The 19,691-nt window shown below is 44.1% G+C and overlaps 2 protein-coding genes across 8 annotated transcripts in view; one reads left to right on the top strand and one right to left on the bottom strand.

Annotated features, from left to right (window-relative positions):
- The window catches only part of AKT1 (AKT serine/threonine kinase 1), a 78,904-nt gene extending 77,505 nt beyond the window's left edge, over window positions 1-1,399 (top strand). For all 3 annotated transcript variants that reach the window (XM_064713524.1, XM_064713522.1, XM_064713525.1), the window contains exon 14: window positions 67-1,399. In XM_064713524.1, coding sequence (XP_064569594.1) covers window positions 67-146 — 80 coding nt within the window. In that variant the 3' untranslated portion in view covers window positions 147-1,399. The remainder of the gene's footprint in view (window positions 1-66) is intronic.
- A 4,064-nt stretch (window positions 1,400-5,463) lies between these two features.
- SIVA1 (SIVA1 apoptosis inducing factor) lies at window positions 5,464-18,976 on the bottom strand. Of its 5 annotated transcripts, none has more exons than XM_064713530.1 (4): window positions 18,845-18,976; window positions 18,363-18,539; window positions 17,568-17,727; window positions 5,464-6,839 (listed from the first exon to the last, which is right to left on the bottom strand). In XM_064713530.1, the coding sequence occupies exons 2-4, from the start codon at window positions 18,496-18,498 to the stop codon at window positions 6,683-6,685; spliced, it is 453 nt and encodes a 150-aa protein (XP_064569600.1). In that variant the 5' UTR covers window positions 18,499-18,539; window positions 18,845-18,976; the 3' UTR covers window positions 5,464-6,682. The 5 variants fall into 5 exon arrangements, with proteins under 5 accessions (XP_064569600.1, XP_064569597.1, XP_064569596.1 ...); XM_064713527.1 differs by having other exon boundaries at window positions 17,568-17,724; window positions 18,662-18,976; XM_064713526.1 differs by having other exon boundaries at window positions 18,662-18,976.
- Between the last annotated feature and the right edge of the window lie 715 nt (window positions 18,977-19,691).

The following is a 19,691-nucleotide window of genomic DNA, read 5'->3' on the forward strand; positions in this document are numbered from 1 at the left end:
TTAATGTTTTTTACTAACTTTTAATGTTTGTTACTAACTTTTTAATGTTTTTTATTCCTCATTCAGATGACAGCATGGATTGTGTAGATAACGAGAGAAGACCTCATTTTCCTCAGTTCTCCTACTCAGCCAGTGGAACCGCTTAATGTTTTGCCATTCAGAAACAAAACAGACTGCATTTTGGGGACCTTACTTCAATGGACACTAGAGAACTTTCTATATTATCAAGTTACAAACTGTGTTTGTATTACGACTTAGATGAATTTGTAGGAAGCCTCACAGATTCTGTATTTAAAACAATTCTTGATGCGTTTTTGAGAAGGAGAACAAATCCATTCTTTAAGTATTATGTCAAGGCTTTTATGCTGAATCACCGTAGGTTTTTAAGAATATACACCAAAACTGTTTACTTTAGAAATAATTAAGGTATTCAACATATCAGCAACTCTGACCAGAAAATCCCCTTATTTTATTTATTTCATACAGTTCATTATCTAAATACAGAATCTGCACTCTGATCAATTAGATTTATATAGGAAGATATAAGACTTTAGTAGCTAGTGCAATAATATAAGCAACAAAGTGAACAAACTCTGGAGGGTTAAGGTTCAAACTCATTTTGGACAGCAGTGAAGCGTCATCCAACTCCAGAAAACCAACTATAGGAACAGCATTAATGGCCTCAGTGAGGTAAATCAAAAAGCAAAAGTTATTTTTGTTATAACATCTGCTACAAGACATTACATATCAAACTGAATCCGGTGGGATTGCCACGCCGTACAGACGAGTATTTCATTCTAGGCAGTGCATTTAATGATTCCGTTTGCATAGAATCTAGGAATACTTCATAGGATTGGCTTCTCAGAACCTAGAAAACGCTTGATTTACCAATCTAATATGAAAGGCAACAACACAAAATCACCCACTTCCACCACTGTACAGAAATACCACACAGGTCTAAGTGAGAATCATCCTCATGAGCGAGTCAGCCAGACACGAGTTCATTTGGCACTGAAGTAATGACTTGTTGCCGCTTTTTTTTTTTTTTTACGAAAAGATATATGAATATATATAAACACTTAATGAATTTTTGCATCATGCCAGATCATTTCTTCTTTCTTGAGTGTGCATTAAAGGTATCAACCAACAGTTCATGGTGCCTTCTCACTCTTGAAGATTCAGTTTAACAGTGTTTCCCATGTATAAAAAAAACTAGGTTGAAACTTCATATGTGTTTGAATAATAATGGTGTTCAAAAAGTGAACTCTTTTTTTGTTTTTCATTTTTAATCTTAGTGGGAAATTCCCCACACCCTATTTTTGTTGTATCATGTTTCTTTGTAATTTTCATAAAAGCAGTCTTATTCTGTCTCTGCTGCAAATAAAGTTATTCCATTGTAGGTTGCGTTCTTTAAATTGCGCTTTTTTTTTGTTTTTTCATTCTCTTGACTGTATAAAAAATGATGACATGTATTCCAGTTAAGTAGCATTTAATATTTTTATTTGAAAGGAATTATATTATGAAAACCCTCTCTTCCCCTCTCCATTAGACACTGCTGTGCTTGCACAGAGAGCCCATCATCCTGACTTTTTTTAACAACATTCAACTCTAGTATTTTTACTCATGATATGAAAGTTTCCCTCCAAATACTTAAATAAAATTGCTTTAATGAGTTAGGTTCTTATTTCTTGTGGTAGGAGCCTTCTGAATTTATAGAGATGCAACAACTGCTCCAGTTTCTCAAGTGTGATGTGCATATCACTGAGGGATTCGGGTTGTTCTGTTCCTCCTCAGTTGTTTCATCTCTGTGCTGATCATTATGCAAAGATAATTTTGGAAAACGCTTGTTCAGAGAAAAGCAACCTGTGCCAGGAATAAATTGTCTTGAGGTGAATGAGGACTGGCCTTGTTTTGCTGCCCTCCTGGTGCCAGCAAAAGGCCCTGATCTGCAAAGGTATTTCTGTTCCACCATCCAGGCCAGCCTGTGCTGCACAATTTCCAACACTCTCCAGGCACTAATGTTAATCACAGCTGGGAGGTGCTTACAGGAGGCTGGAATGTCCCTTTTCAAACAAGAATACAAAGAACAAGATATGAACATCCAAGAACAACTGCAGTGTGCTTCAGAATAAGCAACGGGAACTGCAAGCTTGTGGTAAGCCATTAAATATCCAGCACGTTTTTTGGTTCAAAGAATAAGCTGTAATTCCCAGTGCAATTTACTGTGTGTTTATGCAAGGGGGGATGGGGAAGAAGAGATCTGTGTGTCTGTAGGACTGGTGCTGGACAGCCTGTCCCATTCAGCAAGTCTGATCTAACTGCTCTCCCTCCTTTGCTTCCAAGCCTTCATCTACATCTCCAGCCAGCCCAGGGACCAAATCCAAGGAAACTCTTCTGCAAGTCTACAAGTCTTGACAAGTTCTGAACCAACACAGCTTTGTGCATCCAAATATAGGCAACACTACTGAGCAAAGGTTACCATTATCTGCCCCAGGAAAATATGCTCTGTCAAATGCAGGAGCAGGCATGGATCAGGTTGTTTTGCTGAGGCTGATTATGTCTCACTGTTTTTCTGCCAGCTGTTGCTAATGGATTGTGTTAATTCCCTTATATTAAAAAAAAAAAAGCAGCTGCCAGAAATCTCTGAATCGTAATATTGTTAGCAACTGAGAGCCGTGAGGGCCACACCTGAATGCTGGACACATTCCCTCATTTTGCCAGTGATTGTTCTAAATGCCTTATTTGTCCATAATTGAATGGTTATGGCTGCTACAGCTGTATATCTGCAAACATCAAATGTGTTCTTTACACAGAAAATCCTACTGCTAAAACCTGTGACCTGTGTCATTCATCTCAGATTCTTTTTGTACCCTATATGCAGAGACTGCTTAAATCTTCCATGTTTCTTTAGCTCTGATTTGAAACCTAAAAACTTTTCTAACAATCTCTACAACCAGAACCTCCCCATTTTTCCTTCTGGCATTGAAAAATGTCATCTTGCTCTGGTGTTGCACATTTCAGCAAAGCTGGTGCATCCCAGGTTCTGAGCACCACTAGTGAATCTATGCTACAGCCCAGGAATGTTGTTGTAAATTTGAACTTGGAGAAAAACAGGGAGAAACCCCTTGGCAAGAGCACATGGGTAAGTTCTCTGTGTGCCTGCGACTGCAGTGTGGAACTGAGGTCAGCTGGGCAGTGGCTGAAACAGATCCACTCCTCTGAGTGCTGCTTGGGGTTGAGACATGGGCTGGAGCCAGGTAATTCTGCAAATTCCATTTTATACTCCCTGGTGTAACTAAAGCATCCAGTACAATCCCATTAGGATATGACAGGCTGTTCTCCCTTTAAAGTGCATGAAGATAACTCTGGTTCATAGCATTCCAAACTTTGCTCAAACTGTGACCTCTGCCCCCCACCCCCCCAGTACAATAAGCAGATTTTTCTTCATTTTTCTTTCTGCACCTTCACTCCTCCAGCAGGTGACCTCCACCTGCTCTCCAGCTCTCATACTTGCCTTGAGTTCTAGCTGTTTTTTGAATTTGTTCACAGCTTTCCACCTGAGAAACAAATTATTATAGTTTTGGAGGTCTGGGGGCAAAACCTTGCCTGGATTGTTTGAATTGGATGGTCTTTGTTTTAACTAGTGGGAAATTTTTGTCTGCTGCTTTGGATTGTGCCCATGTGTTGAAGTGCTCAGTACACCAGCACTGTTTTCATATCCCTGAGTGTTTGTGGGGCCTTCTCAATCTTTGTCAGAGAAAATACCCTTTGCTTCTTAGAGAGCACATGCCAGAACAGATTTTTATCTCCAGTAGCTGGCTGTAGGATGGTGGTCTCAGATCAGAGGTCACAGCCCACAGTGGGAGTGCAAACTCCAAGGAGACAGAGGTGCAGAGGGGGAGCCCACACACAGAAAGTGCCCGTGCAAGTTGTACAGATGTGCCTGAGAAGTTTGGCAAATGATGATTTAGCAGGTCCAGTTTATTTCACTGTATCTACAAGAGCTTCAGAGGTAAAAACAAAATTGAAGAAACAGGCAAATGTAAAGGATCCTGTTTCTTCAGCGTCGCAAATGAGTGTTTGTCTTCCACTTTGAGCTCAATTTTTGTAATAACAGGGAGGTTAATTGCCACGAGGAGTAACAGGCAAGGAACACACAGTGCCTGTAGTGAGCAGGGTTATTGTCCCCCTGCAGCTGAGAGTGCAGCCGTGTGCCCGCTCCCTGCTGCAGCATATGCTGCATTCTAGTCAGCTGATGGCCTCTTGCTCTCTGCCCAAAATCATTTTCAACAAATGCAATTTGTTACAGTAGTTCCTGCTTGACACTTTTTAAATTTTTTGTAACTGATGGTCGCCACCCTGGTTTTGTGAGAGTGGTGGGTTCCTAAGGACCAAATCAAGGTATTCATGTGTAAAAACTCCACTTCCCTCTGTGGTTTTTCAGCCTGCACATAGCTCAGTTCTGTTTCCCGTTTGCTGAAGTGCTGCTTCACATGGGGTTTTTTTGCCTGTAACTGGGTTTTTTTGCCTCCTCCCAAAGATGGGCTTTGTGTTAAATGTTACCCTGTTTTCCACACTTTCTTAATGTGTTTAGTCAGGTTACTGTAACTGCTGTAATGCTTCATTTCACTGGGGCTTTGAATTTGTTTCCAGAAGATAAATGGCAACGCAGCATTTGCTTTATTTTCTGGATTATGAAGGTCTTTCAAATTCTCTACAAATTATTACATTCATCCTGCAGAAGATATAATTATTTTTATGCTGGAGTCAAAAGTCTTCACAGAGGACACACAAACTCTTCCCAAACACTGATCTTTAGTTATTGGTAAACTCCCTGGATCTATTCCTTTGTGCTGCTGTGTCCTTACAGTACTGATGCTGTTACCCAGGAAGTTGTGTAGTACTGAAAAAAATCAATATCAGAACAAAAAAAATAGTGATTGTGGTCTTCAGCAGAATGCCTGAGAGTTCACAGAAATTGGATTAAAATGAACATGAAATCCATTCTTAAACATGCTGGACTTGATGGTCCTTGTGGGTCCATTCCAGCTTGGTTTATTCTGGGATTCTGTGCCCCTACTCTGCATTAGGACTTACTGCACTTCAGAGGCTCCTTACTCTTTTTATTTTAATTTATTGGGACACAGATCTGACTGCAGAGAACAATTCCAGCACCATCTCCCACACACAGGGCTGGAGTTCATACAGCATTTGAGTGATTTTTTTTTTCCTAAATAGCTAATGAACTTTTCTCACATACTTGATAAATCGCTCCAGTGACTTTTAAAGGCTTTATAGATGTGCAGAAAGATCAGAACATTAGCCGTTCAATGAACTTCCAGAACAAAAATGGAGTGATATTTATGCAGGATGGTTGCAGCACATGGTAAATTTTCCATATGATATCTTTGGCTGTTGTGATTGTTCCTTATTCTGATAAGATTGGGAGAAATGAAACTAAACAGGTAGACAGGAATACCTGGTGCCCATTCAGTAATGAGTGTAGAATGACACTGAGTAAAAAGCAGAGAGAACAAAGTCTCTTGGAGCAGCTGCAGATTGGAAAGTTGCAGAGGAAAGGAAGTGGAAGAAAGCGGAACAAAATGTACTTATTTACGCAGGTGAGGTCATAAATTTAATGTGTAACTAAGATAAAGGGATTAAACTTAGTATCTCCCTTTACCTGATTGTAAAACTTAGAATCAGGTTACCTCTCCAAAGTTTTACTTTCTGTGGTGACTTGCTCAATGCGAAGGAAGTGGGGATCAAAGGTGGCTGCTTGGTATTTAAAATGATATTTTTTAAAATTCCCGTAAGCGGCAAAGGGAGTTGCAATGAGGGTGATGCTTCCTGGACTGCCCAGTGATTTTTCAGGTAACTTTGAGAAACCTCTCACAGCTGTGCCTTGCTTGAGGTGGGAGAGGCATCCCAGCAGTGCAGGAAAGCACCGAGTTTGGCTGGAGGTCAGTGTGTGAGTGGCACGGAGCTGTCTGGGGTTCCCCTCTGCAGAACAGTTGTGTCAGCTTTCTTTTCAGATCGCTGACAGTAACTTGGCCTTTATTAGCAATCTCTCCATAATCTCTCCTCACAAGAAAGGAGAAGTCACCAAGGACACCTCAGACAGGGAGAAAACCCTGGATATAAATCCATGTATTTCCCCAGGGGGTTCAGCTGCAGTTTCTCTGAGCAGCGCTGGATCCGGGCACGCAGGCTGGTGGAGCCCCAAGCACCCGAGGCTGCTGCACAGGAAGGCTGGAGCAGCACAAAGAAGCTTCCAACTCCCCATCTGGAAAAGCCCCCACAGGAGCACAGGCAATGGCAGTGCCATCTGTCTTCTGCTGAGCAGAGCTCCTCTCCTGGGAGCAGGAAAAGCTGGCACATGGAGGTGGGCTTTCAGTTCCCTGCTGCACGGAGGTTGGACGCAGATTGCTGGGTGGTACCTGTAGACACCAGCCTGCACTACTGAGTTCCTTTTCCCTGTTTTTCAGGGTTTTTCAGAATTCCAGTTCTCTTTATTTGCCTTTTGCCTTATGACATCATTCTTCCATCTATTCCCAGCAGACAAGGAACAATGGATTCCTTCTTCCTCTTCTCCCTCACTTTCATTCTTTTTTTGTGCCTTACCCTGTCTCTCATCTTCTGCCTTCTAGAAGGGTGTGTTATCAACTGACAGAATATCTCTTTAAATAATTATTTTCCTCATGCTGGATGTTCCTTGGATCACTGTGGAGACTTCCTCTGACCCCAATCCATAGGAACACTTACACTTACACTTACAGACCATGTCCTCAAGGTTCATGCAGACTCTTGGCTGGTGTATTTTGGCATGAAACACTGGCCTAAACAAAGAAAAGAGCAAGTCTCCCATTGAGTTTTAAAGTAATTTCCTATTTCTATTGATATTTTTAATATCAATTCTGCTACAGATAAGAGGAGGAGATAAGTGCCCAGTGGCTTGTGTCACACACTGTTGCTCTTTAGTAGAGTTAGAAGGGAATTTGGTTACCTACCCCTTACTGTCTGGCATCCATTTCTGTTACAGGACATACCTAAATTTGTGTGAACCTGATAAATATAAAAAACCTGGAGAAAACAAAACAGAAAATTTGTATGCCCTTTATCTCACTTTGCTTTGCTTTGTGGTATGAACTATCAAGTTTAACCTATCTAGAGTTCTCTAAAAATGTAGAGCTAAGTACCTGATAAGACACTAACTGAAAATTGCTGATGGAAAATATTTACATCTTCTCTTTATAACTCTTACAAACACTTAACAACTCATTAAAATGTGGGAAACTAAACCCAAGCTACTTCAGCATCCTCAAGTTCACTGCTTCAGTCTGCAGCCTGTATATCCTGAGAAAAATTTACCCACTTTTCTGGGTGTGAAAGGCTTGCAGTCCAACTCAACAATATTGATAAATCTCTTGGAACTCGAGACTTAATCCTGCCTTTTGCCATCCTACTGCAGAACCAGGGAAAGCTTCCCCTCTCTGGCAGCCAGCCCACGTTATCCCCTGGGTACCCACTGATCTCATCTTCTAAGAGGAACTGAGGGGGAATTCCTGCCAGGCAGCTCTGTGGAAGTTGCCCAAGAAGTTTTAACACCCTATTCCTGGATGATATTGTCCCATCCTATAGTTACCCTTCTTGGCTCCAGCTCGTCTGCAGATGCAGGTTCAAAATAAAATCAACCTCCATCCTGCTCCCTCCCCCTTATTTGGGCAGCAAAGTGAAATCCAAACATATGGACTCCATAAATCCTTTGTAAATGGCCTCATGTGAAACACTCAGCCAAAGCCATGGTTATCATTAAACAAATAACGACACCACTGGAGCAGAACACAAATTACACACGGGGCAGATCCTCAGCTGTGCAGCCCAGTGGCACCAGGCTCACTGACACTGGTCCCTTGGTGTTGGTGCTGCCTGCTATGAAACCAGCCTGGAACCCACACAATCCTCCTGCAAAGATTCCAGGGCTGCCCTTGCAGGACCAGCCTCTGAATGAAAGGAGGTTCTGCAGTGCTCGTGGAGCAGCAGGATGGGAACACCAGGACAGGCTGCCAGGGAGTGCTGGAGTCACCCATCAGCCTGGGGGTGTTTAAAAGCTCTGTGGATGTGGCACCTGGGGACAGGGTTTAGTGCTGGGCTCGGCAGTGCTGGGTGAATTGGATGGATTTGATGTTTTGTACAACCTAAATGATTCTATGATTTTGTGACAGCAAATTTTCAATAAACACAGATCATAATCAAGAATGCAGCCACAGCTAGGCAAACCAGAGTAAAACAACTGAAATAAAATACTGCTGGAGAGAGGTTTAAATATAGACTGACTCGAAAACACGTGAAGAGCTGTTCTACTGCTGGGGCAAACTGTCTCTCAGTAATATGAAATGCCACAGGGAATGTGTCAGAATAGTTTGCTACAACAAATAAACACACACACACCCCAACCCACTGAATTTTTTCAGTAATCATAAACTCTTACATGCAATCTAGGTAATCCCAGAACTTTCTGAACAGTTATGAAACTGTGGAGCATGTTGCATTAAAATATGTATCAAAATAATCATCTTAAATTTATTTTACACCTTCCAAGGAGCTCAGTTCATCACACTTTTGCTTGTGTGGCATCTGACCAGATTGTCAAAACCCATTCTTACAGGGTACTGCAGGGTACTATAACTTAAGTGATTCATGCATGCAGCTGTTGGAACTGCTTGTTGGGTTGTGAAAAAGCTTGTGGTGCCAAGTGCTGATCTAGGAGAACTCAGATCTCCATCAGCCGCCTTGGCTCCGAGCTGTTACTGAACAACAGATGGTAGCAGGAGTGAAGCAAACTAAGAAAATATTCTAAGTTAAAGGCCTCACAAGAACTGAAATTCTTGAGAAAATACAGAGAGCAAGTGTTAAGGCTGGAACTAGTTTCCATGTCCAAGTGATGTATGCCACTAAACTTTAAAGGGTGCTCTCATTTCTGGCAGCACTTGTTTTGGTGGAAGTTTTCATTTAACTTGGGCAGAGCAGCCATGTATGGAATTAATTTCCCAGCAATTTCAGGGACAGCTCAGGGCCACGATTCCTGCTCATGAAGCTGCACTTGCCCCAATGTCTGGCACTAAGGGAAAGAGGAAAGAATCCAGGTTCTGTAGTTTTGCAGTAATTACAGCAGCAGCAGCAATGAAGGGACAGCATCACAAGCACTGATGATTTCTCCAGCAGAACAAGGACAGCGCTGCAGTTCACAAATGGGAACTTGTCAGTGCTAAGGGGAACAGAAGTGCACAGGCTCTCACTGTGTCCTTATCAGCAGCAACAGCACAGAAGGGACAAAGCCAGTGCAAGATGTAGGAAAAACTGATCTAGCAATGATCCCTAACACAACAGGGCACAGAGTAAACAGAGTGAAGTCTTGTACCAGGGAAGAAAGGAAGTCCCTCCAACTCCTTGTTCAATAACTTCTAGTTTTTGGTGTCACCAAGACAGCACAATCCAGTATCAACTAGGTGAGGAACAAAAGGTATTTTCAGGACTTACAGACGTTTGTGTTCAGCAGTGCTGATCCAAAGTCACAAGAATAAAGCAGTTTTCTATAATACTTCTTTACTTCATGTCCTGGCTGAGCAAGAAAGACCCTGCATTCCTGTGACACATCTCAGTACACAAATTCTTCAAACCAGCTCTGTAAGCAGCAGTACAGGCGACTACACCCAACTGAAACCAAGTTCTCTCATTTTTAGAGAAGTAAGGACTTCCAGAACAACCTGGAGTGAAACCATTCAACAGAAGAGAAAACAATTTACAAAGGAAATATTCAAACTGGCTTTCTTAACATTTTTAGGAGGAGACCATGAAAATATGCACATTGACTACATATTTTCAACCTTACATTTTACTGTACTTTTAACTCCTTATACTGGTTATCCCAACTGATTCCAGGTTTCTAAGCTTGTTTTTACTGCATTTAGAAATACTTCAAAATCTATTTTGGGGCAGTAAATAATCTTGCTATCATGGAAAGCAAAATGAGAACAATCAGATTACTCATTTGGGGAGGTATTACTCAGTGCAAGAAAGCGTGGGAGAACCAAGCTCCAATGAATGAAATGAAACTCACTGGGATGAAATACATAAAAGTGCATTAAATTCTGTATGTAAACCACTTGGTTGAAAATTGAATCATTTCTTTAAGTTCAGAAATCAATATTCAGCAAAGTGCTGCACTCTACAGTGCATCCCACCAAAACACCTAAGGATATGAGTAACTTTGATCATATCAGTAGTTCTAGCAGAGTAAACAGGATGTAAGAGTGGACATACTCATCGCCTTTTACCAGTTCCTCATTTCTGGCAGCAGCAATCAATGCTCAGGAGAACAGAAGATCTCAGAGTGCTGAAGAGTTTCAACAGCATTAACTCCTACGTGTGTCCACACCTCAACACAATGTCTGCAGTCCTCAAAAATTTACTAAATCCTTGTGCTTTGGCAGACTCTGAAGAGCACAGATGTGCCCCACGTGTGCCCTGGAAGCCACCACGCTTCTTGTTCCCCTCTGTGGCTTCTCTGCACTGCAGGGTCTCCAGGGCCACCAAAGCCTGTGCTGCAGCTCTGCATCTCTGGCACAGGAGAGTCTGTGCTGTCCCTGCTCCTGCAGCCCAACAAGGTTTGCCTTTCCCCTGGTATGTCCATTTCTCTCCTCTCATCCAGTGCTGCTCACCTCATCTCATCAGAAACACCAGTGGCCACATGTAATAGATCCATGATAAATCTGTGTGACTGCTCCCAATTATGCTCCCACCCTTCCTGTGCCGGGATGTGGAGCTGGACACAGCTTTTGTGAGGATTCACACTGTAACATTCCTGAGGGCTGAGGTCACACTGACCAGCCCATCGTTCCCCAAATTGTTCTCCTCAAAGACTGGCACAACTCTCACCTTTTTTCCACCACCAGGACCATCCCTGAGGTGCCAGTGCCAGTCAGCATCCCACTGCACATTTCCTGGTCCAGATTCACAGTCCTACCCTTGGCATGGACACCACTGTACTCTTTCACATCTTTATAAGAAGTAACTTGAGTAAGATATTAATTAAATGCAAATAAGTGTGTAATGGGAATTTTTTTTTTTTTGGTGGGGTGGTTTTTTGTTGTTGTTGGGCTTTTTTTTTTAAGAAAAGTGTGACATAATTTACACGTTGGCATATAATCACCCTTATTTGTCATAGTGATACATTGGAATTCAAAGAAAAAATGGGATCAATTTATGCTTTTGCATCTGATTTACATTTTGCTCTTGTCTTTGCAGGCAGCAAAATGGTCTGGCCTGAATTTCAGGCCATATTTTATGAATTATACAAAATATCTGGGATTTAAAAAAATATCTATTGTGTGAACATTTGACCTACAGGTTAATGAGGGGAATATTTTAAAACACACTTCCTCTCCAAACTAGCAGCCCAATTACTACAGTATCAATTGAGTAGTGAGGACTTGAGAAAAAAACCCAAGAATTTGGGTAACAAAAGGCATAAACCCAACGTCGTGCTGCCACCCTGTGGCTTGAGGATGAAACTTCTGCTGCCAAGCTTGGAGGAGGGATTGTTTTATCTGAAACCTCTAATCAGATTAAAGAGCACTTCTGCACAAGGAGCCGCTGGCAGCTGGCGGAATTCCGTGCAAGTCTGAGAGAATTCGTACAGAACAGATCAGGACAGCACTGGTGCAGGTTACCTGCCCTCAAAACTTTGTCTTTGTCAGGTAAAGAAGAAACAGAAAAACATCTGAATCTTACAGAACAAATAAATGAGAAGGGGATCATGATTTAAACTATGACACTTCAGCAAAACAATGTAAGAAAATACAATTAAATAAATCCTAACATTTAAAGTAAATCCTATAACCACAAAATGTTCAAGCAATAATAAGCTCTGCAAGAGATAAGTAACTTAACATCTATCACAGGGTTTTAATGCAAATCACAGCCATGAGAATAAAAACTTTCAATAGAAGTGTAAGACATAATAACTTGATTCCAGCTGAGTTTTTTTCCCAGAGGAAGAAAACAAAATAACAAAAGCCCAGAACACACCACCAGCAAATATTAAAGCTTGTATTACAATTGTAGGAGTTCAAAATGCAATCAACTGTAAAAGCTAAGGTATTTTAATATCTATCAATATAAAATATCTATACAAAAAAGTTATATATGTGTGTGCATGTGTATTAGCCATTAAAATATACAACATTGTGTCATCACTTTCACTCTATTCCAATTTTAAGAAAGTAAAATAAAAAGTAATTTGGAAGAATTTTATTCCAATTTTCTACCCACAAGTATTTGCCTTTAAATTAAACAGCTCCTACTTATTTCTTAAAGAATCATTTACATTTTCTGAGACTTCTTGGCTGCTTTTAGTAGGTTAACCAATTCACCTTACTAAAAACAGTGTTCAAAGCTTTGCTACCTTCCCTTCCCAGCAGTGAAAGACCCTAAAGAGAGTGAAGGAAAGCAGGAACAGTGATCTCCCTCAGCCTTACCTGTCCTCACTCAGAAGCCTGCTGGGGGCAGGATGCTCTCTGGGAAGAGCCCTCGCATCCCTCTCCTTTCCCAGGCTGCCACAGCCCAGGCTGTGCTGCCAGGCCTGGCTCTGGGGTCCCTGTGCTGCTGCAGCAGTTTTGTTCTGCCCATGTCTGAGTGCTGCTCTGGGGGGGTTGAGGTTTCCCTCTCCCTCCCTGGACAGCCCCACATGCTCCTGCAGTAGTCTGGTCTAAGCTTAGCCTGACAATCCATGGTAAAGCTCTGCAAAGAACAGAGGACAGAGCTGGACAGACACAGAACAAACAGGAGGGGCTCTGCCACACTCTGTCAGCAGAGAGGGCTTGGTGTCCAGACAGTCAGTGCTCCCGGAATCCAGCTGGGAGGCAAAGGCAGCACAAAGAGCTTTTGGTTGCAGAATTTGCCATGATGAAACAGTATCACACCTAAGCAAAAGTGACAGAGCAGCAGGAGATGCAAGTTTGTACACATACTCCATTTGTGGGAGCTTAATGACAGGTAAGTTTTGCTGGGATTCAATTTTTTAATCCAGTTTGATCCTGTCAAAACCCAGAGCCATCACGCAATGACTGCTAGGGAGCACGGTGAGAGACAGAAGTATTCATTCCTTGCATGGTGCTGGCATTTGCTGCCATCTCACCAACCCAGCCAGAGGCCAGTTGAGAGTTTTCAAAAGAAAAGAGGCCCAGCAAACCTGGGGACAAAGATAACAGTCTCCATTTCTACTCCTTGGCTGCACGTGTTCAAAGTAAGATTCAGATTTAAGCCCTTTGCACATTGCTGCCACTTCTGATGGCAGCAAACCCAGCACAGAACAAACCATAAATGCCTTGCCCATGCTTGTAAGGAAAAAAGGACATTGTCTCTCACTCCCACCTGCATTATTTGGGGTTTATGCCCTGTCCTGAGATAAAACACAGCTGCATCTAGTTATCACCTGTTCAGAAAGGAATACAAAAAAAAGCCTATGAACTGAGTACAAGTCAGAGCCCAAATGTGTAGGACACTAAAACAAAAAGGAGGGGAAGAAGCTGAGGTGCTGCTGTATTAAACAAAAGACACGTCAATCACAGAATGGAGAGCTAACATTTATTCATTTTTAATTTTCATGTTGTCTGGATCACTGTAGAATGGCTCACCTTTCTCTTGGAGGAAAGCAGACTTCTGGACTGAACTGCAAAAATTGGGAATTCCTTTGTGTACAGGACAAATGCTATTGAAGAGACAGCTCAAGTGCATTTGTTCTTTTCAGTGAGCTTTTTTACAATGTTGTGGGTTTGTTTTAATACAGTCTGGAGATACTGGAGATTACTGCAGTCATTAACCACCTTAGACTGTCCTTAAATATCTGATGTCTATGAAACCACACATTTCTAGAACTGACTCAGTTATTAGTCTTAAGAGAAATTGTTTTATCCTGATCAGATCAGCTGACTTCCTTTTGGACATAAAGGTCTGTTCTTTGAGACAAATGTCACCAGTAATGATACACAGGCCTCAGAAGTTTCTCATCCATCTGTAAAATCATTTCTGCAGGATATTTTTACCCATCAATATGCTGGCTCCTCAGGGGATCTCCTTCCCTTGGAACAGCAGGCAAACTTTGATTTTTGACACTTTGCACTGAGTGGGAGGGGAAGAACATACAATTACAACAAAAAAGCACAGGATTGAACCCAATTTCCTGCTCAGCTAATAAACCAGACAATTTCTCTGGCTCTCATTTACAGTCCTAGGGGTACCCTATGTGTTGCATTGTAACAGCTCAATGATCAGTGGCAACAGACAAGTCCTTGTGAGGAGGAGTTAATTAGGCAAAGAGAAAAATCTTTGTACTTCTCACCCAAAGATTCTTCCCTTCACACAGGTTGGGGTCTTTTTCTGTAGGCATTATAAAGATTTACAAACAGTCTCCAGTCTTACCTCCCACTGTTTATCTGAGAACTGCAGGACTAGAAAAAGAACTTTCCTGAATAATATTTGAGGCTTTTGGTAGCCACACGCAGTTTTGTCACCTTCTGAAGCCAGAGAAGCAGATGTGGCAGCCACTAAACCCCATTTCTCACATGTAAGAAGGATCTCCCCTATGCAAGAGTTGGCCATGCTGTTCTGTGCCCCTCCTGCTTTTCTTCTCCCAGCTCCTCACCCTGCACTGGGTATCTATCCTAATGCACAGCCATCTTTCAAGCAGCTAGAGGATAACAAATATGAACATTAAGCCATGAAATTTATGTCATTGTTTACAGAGGACAGCTTTCTATGAAATACAGCAGTGACTAAATGAGCCAAAAAAACCATTTCTATCACCAGTTTGAAACACAAATCATTTGTAAACAACATGCCTCATCTCTCCCAGAGCCTAGAAGCAAAACATTATTTTCAGTCTCTCACCCTCAGGAGAGAGTAAGAAAAAGCAGACACATACTTAAAGGTTTCATTTAGAAAAATATACTTGACTGAAAAACGCTTTAGTTCACTGCCCAAAGCTTCAAATAAAACACAGCCAAGTTTTTAAACTCTTTCCTAAAAGTAACATCTAAATGCAGTAAACCACAGGTTCTTCCCATCCATAAAACTGAGCTTTGTGATTTAAAATGATTGTCACAGGAGCAACACTTTTATCTGCCCTGTGACACCAGCTGGGAACCACACCAGAGATCTGCCACCACCCTGACTTCATCTATTAGAGCTTTGAAAAGACAAATAATGCTATGGAATTCCTGCACATCCCAGCTAATTCTTCCACTACCAAGTCACCTAACTTAAGACTTCTTTGTTTGTTTGTTATGGGAATGAAGATAAGACACATTTCAGAGTTGCTCAAAACAGAGACTGGAGTAAGAACCAGTAAAGTCTCCCATTTTAACTGGCTCCAAAACATGCAGAACAGGAAAACCAACCAGATCCATCAGCATGTCCAGGCTGGCACAGATGGTCAGTCCAAGCTGGCACAGATGGCTGGGAGTGAGGTGACACCCCTCAGGAAACCCTGAAGTGCACAAATGCTTTCAAAGTGTGCCTGCAGTTACACAAAGTGCTACACAGGCCAGAGAGGATGTCATCCTGCACCTCACTGTGGCTGATACACCCAAAGCCATGACACTGCAGCTATGAAGAGCTGCTCTCCTGCAACAGCCACCCCCACCCTTTGCTAAAACATTTACCATTCTCTTAGGGTAGCTGCAGGATTCTGACAGGCAAACACCAAGAGTGCCTCCAACAGAATGTCAAATAAAGGTGTCCCCATGAGGGAGAAGTCAGGCTCTCAAACTGCACTGCAAAGGCCTTTCCATCTCTTCAAACAGAAATGGCTAAAGTGGAGGGAAACAGGTAAAACAAGGCTACTCCACCCAAAACAGCATGAGTGGCAGGCTTTGCTTCAGTTCAGGGCAAAGAATTTCAGAAACAGACCATTAGCTGTGCCACAAGGATGTCTTTGCTTGTGTGTGCCAAACCTGTTCCTTTTATCTACAGTGTGAAATCAGCCACTCAAATCAGCATTTTCCTGAGGTAAAGGCCACTGTAGTTTTCTCTTAGGCACAGCTGGTTTGCCAGATGAAAAGTGGCTTTTTTAATGAAACAGAGCAAAATCAGTAAAAGAAAACTACTTTGAGGGGCTGTCCAGTAGTACTGTACTTAACTCTTACAGCACAAACAACACCAAGCCTCTGCAGTGATTTGAAAAGAAAATGAGGAATGAGCTGGTTTATGGAGAGGTACCCCTGAGTGCTGACCATTTTTCAGCCCACTTCATGAGCTATTTCTGAGTGTGTATTCAGAACAATATGAAGTTAACAGTGTAGGTGATAAACTCATACAGATAAGTTGCTTTCAGTGAAGGTACTGGAAAATTCTCATTTGCTAATGAGAAAAACTTTTCTGCTCCAAGCCTAGTGTGCTACTGCTCTTTCTATCAAAGTTACCACAGAAAGATTAAAACCATTCAATCTGTCAGTAAACACAAATTGCTGGTGATAGCTTAAAAAAACTTAACCAGAATCAGCAAATTCTGTTATTTGTAAAAGCCCTCAGGCCTGGCTGATTTTCCTAGTAAGCTCACAAAGGAAATGTTGTGTGTCCAGAGTGGATTCACACTCACCTGAAAGCACAGAAGGAGCAACTGATTTCTATTCTGATCCCACAAAAGTGTGTCCTAACATGACCAACAAGCAAGGAGAATATTCTGAATCCTGTATCACATCAGGAACACCAGGTAAGAGCACAGAGTGGTCCCTTCCAGACAGGCATATCACAACTAGGGAAAAGGAGAAAGCCGACTCAAAATAATCTAAAAAGCTTTAAAATATAAATGTTTATTTAGCTACAATATTTAAAAGTACAATATAAAGATATAAAACATAGAAATTCCATAACTAATTCATAGGCTAAAAGGACTATTTGATCAGCTGCAAGGAGAAGACTTCATGGAATTCATGGATGTTTTAGTCACAAGGGTTATTTCATCAAGTTTCAGACTTGAAATACTGAACAACCACTGCAGAGAACTTGCTCTCCCACATCACCATAACTAGGGGAAAAAAGAAACAAAAAAAAAAAGCCAGAAGAAACAAAAGTCAGAGTGCCTACTGTTTCTGGAACATAACAATGCCAAACTATTCCATTATCAACTGCAACCACGCGACTCCCACACAGCACACTCAGTATTTCTTTATACCACAGGATTGTTAACAATGAGGGGGGAAAAAATTAAGATTATTCCTTGGAAGTGCATGCATTCAGCACTGGCCAGCATGCTATACTGCTGGTGGGAAGGCAAGAGAAATTTTTGCCTCCTAAAGCATTTAAGCAAGAAGCTGAACTAGACTTGTACTATAGTTGATTAGAGTGCTTCACACATGCATCTTGGCTTGCACGTTTCAGACACTTTTACTGCTGTTAAAGCATGGGAAGACTTTACCTCCTTTTTGTGTATGAGCTAGGTATCTGCTGCACCCGACTATCAGGCCACGTGTAATTAAAATAAGCTCCCGAACTCGAAAGGCACTTACTCAACAGCGGAGCACAAGGAGCAGGTGACCGTGTTACAGCAGCTGCAGAGCCTGCTGCAGCTCTGGCAGACGAGCCGGTCACACTGCGCACACGCCTCCTTCACATCGGCCGCTCTCACACACGACGAGCAGGCTCTGGACGCTCCCAGCGGCGGAACTGCTGGGCAAACACACGGTAAAGAAGGTAAAGATGGGATGAGCTTTACAGCAAGGCAGAGAAAGCAGCTGGAAGTCGCAGGGGCTGCAGAGCGCGGCGCCGTGTACAGCTACAGGTGGCAGCACTTGGGTAATGCCAAGGGACAGGGAGCGCGCTTGGAACTTCCTTGGTTCTTTCTCTGCTCAGTAGCAAGACTAAGGGATGATAAAACAGAATATACGCGCTGCAATTCCGAAATCCGAACAGACTTCCTTTAAGGAAAGTCAGTAAAGAAGAACTACACAGCACAACACTACTCATCATCGTACAGACCTCTTTCGGAGGGGAAGCCAAGGAACAGCACTGGTCTCTGTAGTGACCAGGAATAAAGGGAATGGTCTCAAGCTGTGCCAGGGGAGGTTTAGGTTGGATATTAGGAAAATGTTCTTCACCCAGAGGGTGGTCTGGCCCTACAACAGGCTCCTCAGAGAAGTGGCCACGGCCGCAAGCTCGCCAGAGTTTAAGAATCATTCCGACAACGCTCTCAGGCTCACGGTGGGAACGTCGGGGATGTCCTGGGCGGGACAGGAGCTGCACATCGCTGGGTCCCTTCCAGCTGAGGGCATCGCGCGGTTCCGTGACACGGCCCGGGCACTCACCCCTGTCCGCGGGCCGCCGCCGCAGTTTCCCGTCGTGGCCGATGAGGAGCTGCCCGCTCCAGCGGGACCCCTCGCCCTGCGCCTCCCCGGCCGGCCCCGGCTCCGCGGCACGGGCAGCGGCCGCCGCGCCTTCCATGTACGCCTGGGCACCCCTGAAGAGCAGCCGCCGGGTCCTCTCTGCCGGCCGAGAGCAGAGCAGAGTCAGGGGCGGGCTCCCCATGCCCGCGGGCCGCGGCGGGCCGGTACATCCCCCCGGCGGGGCGGCCGGCCCGGCGCTCCCCCCTCCGCGCCCCGCTCACCGAACACCTCCCGCCGGTACTCCTCGCCCCGCACGCCGCGGCTCAGCTCCCGCAGCCCCACGCGGGTCTTCAGCTGCAGCGGGGCCGCGTCCCCGAAGGGGCAGGAGCGCTTCGGCATGGCCGGACCGACCCGCGCCCGCCCCGCCCTGCGCCGCGTCACGGCCGCGCCACCGCCTCCCTCACATCCCGGCCAGGGCACTCGGGAACCGCGGCCGCTCCCTTCTTTCTGCAGGAAAGCGAAAGCTTCGTCCGCAGCGCAAAATTTCCCTTCCCGCCGCGTCCCGAGCGCCCGGCGGGGTTGGCAGAGGCGACGGCCCGGCCCCGCCGCCCCGCCCGCTGCCACCGCCCCTCAGGCGTCACCTCCGTGCGCCCGGAGCGGCGGCGCGGAGCCGGCGGGGCAAAGCGAAACCACTCTTGCGACTCGCGTTTGTCAATAAACTCAGAATCATGGATATGATGGGTTAGAAAGGAACCACGAGGATCATCGAGTCCAACTCTTGGCCCTGCACAGGATGCCCCAGGACGCGCACCGTGTGCCTGAGAGCATTGTACAAACACTGCTGGAACTCTGTCAGCCGTGGGGCTGTGACCGCTGCCCTGGGGAGCCTGTTCTAGAGCCCGACCACCCTCTGGTGAATAACCTTTTCCTAAACCTCCCCTGACACAGCTTGGCCCATTCCCTCACGTCCTGTCGCCGGTCACCAGAGAGAAGAGATCAATGTCTGCCCCTCCTCTGCCCCTCATGAGGAAGTTGTAATTGCAGGGAGGTTTCCCCTCAGTCTCCTCCAGGCTGAACAGACCAAGTGCCCTCAGCTACTTCTCATACGGCTTCCCCACCAGACCCTTTGCCTTCCTTGTGGCCCTCCTTTGCAAGCTCTCTTATAGCTTTAATCCTTCTTTATTTTGTGGCACCCAAAACTGCCCCCAGCACTCGAGGTGAGGCTGCCCCAGGCCTGAGCAGAGCAGGACAATCCCCTCCCTTGCTGGCGATGCTGCTCCTGATGCCCCAGGACAGGATTGTTCCTCCTGG

The sequence above is a fragment of the Zonotrichia leucophrys genome, chromosome 5, assembly GCF_028769735.1.
Source record: "Zonotrichia leucophrys gambelii isolate GWCS_2022_RI chromosome 5, RI_Zleu_2.0, whole genome shotgun sequence".
NCBI classification, from domain to species: domain Eukaryota; kingdom Metazoa; phylum Chordata; class Aves; order Passeriformes; family Passerellidae; genus Zonotrichia; species Zonotrichia leucophrys.